Source organism: Magnolia sinica, chromosome 7, assembly GCF_029962835.1.
Source record: "Magnolia sinica isolate HGM2019 chromosome 7, MsV1, whole genome shotgun sequence".
NCBI lineage: Eukaryota > Viridiplantae > Streptophyta > Magnoliopsida > Magnoliales > Magnoliaceae > Magnolia > Magnolia sinica.
This window is the reverse complement of record NC_080579.1, coordinates 4700243-4704177: the sequence shown is the minus strand read 5'-3', so window position 1 is coordinate 4704177 and position 3935 is coordinate 4700243. Positions and strand designations below refer to the sequence as shown.

The 3935-nt window shown below is 42.6% G+C and overlaps 1 protein-coding gene across 1 annotated transcript; it reads right to left on the bottom strand.

Annotated features, from left to right (window-relative positions):
- Window positions 1-476: 476 nt before the first annotated feature.
- LOC131250902 (putative disease resistance protein RGA3) lies at window positions 477-3468 on the bottom strand. Its single transcript, XM_058251296.1, has one exon. It carries the CDS (start codon window positions 3454-3456, stop codon window positions 616-618), a length of 2841 nt encoding a protein of 946 aa, XP_058107279.1. The 5' UTR covers window positions 3457-3468; the 3' UTR covers window positions 477-615.
- Window positions 3469-3935: the final 467 nt, after the last annotated feature.

Here is a 3935-nt window from a genome sequence, read left to right as displayed (position 1 = left end):
TAATGTTCTATGGTTCCTTTCAACTTGTTGTAGGGTAAAATGGGTTGTAGTTGATTTTGGGATTTTGTTTTGGGGGCGTAAAATGGAAGATAGGAGATGATGATGTAAAATGAAAGATAGGATGAAATGAGTTGTAGTTATTTCCATTTGTGCAGCACATGCACTTTCAAAGTGTTAAAAGTCCCTTGAGATACATTGACACACCGTCCTCTAATGGCTCGAGCTTTTAGAAAAATTGGTTGTTTGATATGGTATTAGAGAACAATTCTTGTGTTCGAATCCCAAAAAGTCCCTAATATATTCTTCCGCAGGAAGCATTACAAATGGGTGAACAAGATTATGTGGAACAAATAAAAGGCAATCAATATTTAATTAAACCGGATGCATTGGAAAACAGCTTTCGTGCAGTAGAACGGGGCAGCAACCGAGCAAACTACCCATCATGGATTGATTGACATGTATTGTAAGTAAATCCTTGAAAAAAAGCAGGAACAAAAGAAAATACTAAAAGAAGTACACCAATTAAACATATAAGCAATACAATTCCTCGAAACAAAAGCAAAAGAAAAGTTTTCGCTGATTTCCTCTCCACTTGCACTTATTGAGGCGGATCATTCAAGTACAAATTTTGATACAAGGGATGTGGGCAATGTTATCCCAATCTTCTCCTCCGTCTCGGCAGCGATCTACTAACAGTGGACAGCATGTGATCTTCAATTCTCGAAGCATGGTGAGGTGTTGCAACTCCTCTGGGAGAGACCCCAACATTGGACACCTATAGATTTCCAGAGTTTGGAGGGCTTTGAGTTGTCCCAACCAACCACAAGGGAACGATGTCAGCTCAGGACTGTACCATATCACCAAATGATTGAGGTTGGGGAGGACAGGTAAGGGCCCTTCCGACGACATCCCATCATTAGTTATGTTTAAAGCCAGCTTCCGAAGGAGCGGTGGAAGGTTGTGGGGCAACGCCTTTAGCTTCGGGCAATCACGTATTTCTAATTGGAGGAGAGATGGCATAACCTCTCCATCTCCACCTTTCAATTCCCACTCCTCCCAATTTGGCATATGGAAGAAGATGAGGATCTCCAGCTTCGGGAATGAGACATCACGTCCACTCCCATTACAGTTATCAACCCCACTAAACTCATCACCCATGTATCTCACCTCTTCCATTCCCTCAATTATAAGGCATTTAAGGGATGGCAGTTTCCCAAGACCTGGCAGTTTTTTACACTTCCAACAATTCATGAGATTCACCTTGACTAGATTAGAGAACACGGGATCCTCTATCCAACTGGGAAGCTTGGAACCTTCGTAATTCCATATTTCAAACTCTTTCAAGTTTGTGTTGGGCTGGAGGATTTCAAGCACATCCTCCATCCTCTTCACCTCTTCATCCAACAGTCCACATATCGAGTCGTAGTCCAAGATTAGAGCATGAAGGTGCTGCTTCTTATACAGTTCTGCCTCACGAGCTTCGTCTGTGCTCCTGACATTTTCCAAGCCAGTAATTTGAAGTCTTCCTTGAAGATGGTTGAGGTTTTTCAGTTCTCCGCATTTACATCCCTCATCGCCACCCCCCACAATGAAATCTGTTAACGTCCGAAGCTCAGCTAGTCTCCCTATACCCTGCTGTAAGAACTTCAGCATGTGGGTGTCTTCTAATTCTAGATGTCTCATGCAAATCATTTTCCCCATCCCTCTAGGCAGTTTACATAGCCTAGCACAGGCATTGAGTCTCAAGGTCTGTAAATTTCTGCAATTACTAACCCCCTCTGGCAACTCCTCTATGTGTGTGTAAGATAAATCAAGATACCTCAAGTGTTTCAACTGTTCTACTGATTGAGGCAATTTCTTAAGGCGAGTTCGACTCAAGTCCAATGCCCTAAGGCATCTCAAATGATGAAAGAAATTGTATGGAACCCTGGTGATGCTTGAGTGGAGTAGGAACGTCCGCAGCTTGTGGGCCTTATGTAAGATGGAAGCCACTTCATCAGCTTCATCATGAACTTCATCGCTGAGAATTAAAAAGGAATGGCGAACATTGTTTAGGTTCAACGAGGCTTGCTTTCTGATCTCCACCACTGAATAGTCACTTCCTGCAACAAATTGCGCAAGATCATGAACTAAATCATGCATCTTGCACCTGAATATGTTACCATCACTATCCATTTCTGCATCTTGGAGTAAGGAGCGCCTTAACAAATCATCAAAATACAGTTTGCTGATCTCCTCCATTTCTCCACTTATTTCGGAGCGAATGAAACCTTGGGCCACCCATAACTTGACTATCACATCCCTGTTGATCCACCAATCTTTTGGGAAAACAGAGCAAAAGGTGAAGCACTGCTTTAGAGTAGGAGGCAAATCATAGTAGCTTAGTAATAAAGCTGGTAAAATGCCTTCCAAGATATCAGCAGAGTTCCATATCTGGCTTCCCAAGACAAGTTCCCACTGGCTTCTTGTCCTTCTCGAGCGCATGGCACTCCCCATTGTCTTTGCTGCAAGAGGCAGCCCTCCACACTTCTTTACTATTTCCCTTCCAATATCTTCCAACTCCAAACACTCTTCTGCACTCCGATGCTTGAGCGCTCTACGGCTGAACAATAACCAGCAATCATCTTCAGATAAAACTGCTAGTTTGTACATGTGGGTGTTTCCCATCGCCAATGCAACCTTTTCACTGCGAGTGGTTATAATGATTCGACTCTGTAATGCACTGGCTTGGAAGGGAAGTCTCAGTTTGTCCCACTTCTCACTATCTTCACTCCAAATGTCGTCAAGCACTAGCAAGAACCGCTTTGCATGTAAGATTTCACGAAGGCGATGTTGCAACTGGTCCAGGTCTAGTGGGTCACAACTAGACCCAGTTGCAGATTCTATTATTGATTTCGTTATCTTTTTCACATCAAAATTTTCTGAAACACACACCCACATTCTCGTGTGGAAATGCCCCTTCACATCCTCATCGTTGTAGATGAGCTGTGAAAGGGTAGTTTTGCCCAAGCCCCCCATTCCAACAATAGAAATGACAACGGGCACCTCATTTACCTCTCCACTTCTCTCCCTCAGCAGCAAGTCTAGGACTTCATTTTTGTCATTTTCTCTGCCTACAATTGACGGTTGGTCGAGTAGGGAGCTTGTCTCTCGCTCTCTCCTCTCACCCCGTCTTACTTCACTGTCAAGTCTCTCCCTCTCTCCACTGTCTACTCTAAGACCCAATTGACTCTTCTCTTCAGCAATGAAAGCTAATCTTTTCCGTGCCTCCTTTATCCTACTCCCAATTTTTTGACGTAACACAACGTGCTTGAAGCAATTAGTAGGCGAGGGGAAGCTTCTTAGCACCTGTTTGGATACCACCAAATTAGTTACTTTTTTCACTTCATTTAGCTTGGTAAACATGTTTGCAAAAGTAACTAAAGTGCTTAAAGCTACTAGTGTATCAAATAGCATGGTAGCATGGCATGTAGCATACACTACGTAGCGTAGCATACAAAAAATGCTACAGTGTATAAAATAGCGTAAATACGCAGTAGCATATGCTACAAGGGTTGTAGCGTATGCTACACATACGTAGCATGTAGCGTATATTGCGTACGCCTCGGGATTACCATAAGAATTTTAAAATAAAAGTCCTTTTAGTTAAAAACTTGTTTTTAAATGGTGGTGATTGGGCATTTTTTCTTTTGAGTAGGTGGTGGGAGACTCATATTATAGGTCTTTTGTTTTTTAACTTAAAACAATCGCAATAGGGCTTTCGAACAACCCTATTGCAGTGCCGCAACAACCATAGGTTCTCCATTTTTGAAGCTTTGATTCCAAGATTTCGAAGAGCCCTTTCTTAGATCCGATTTTTGGAATTCAATCGGAATTACAAGAGCATCATCTTGCTGAAATTTCAGGAGCATTGAAGCCCAAACAAGGGAGAAATC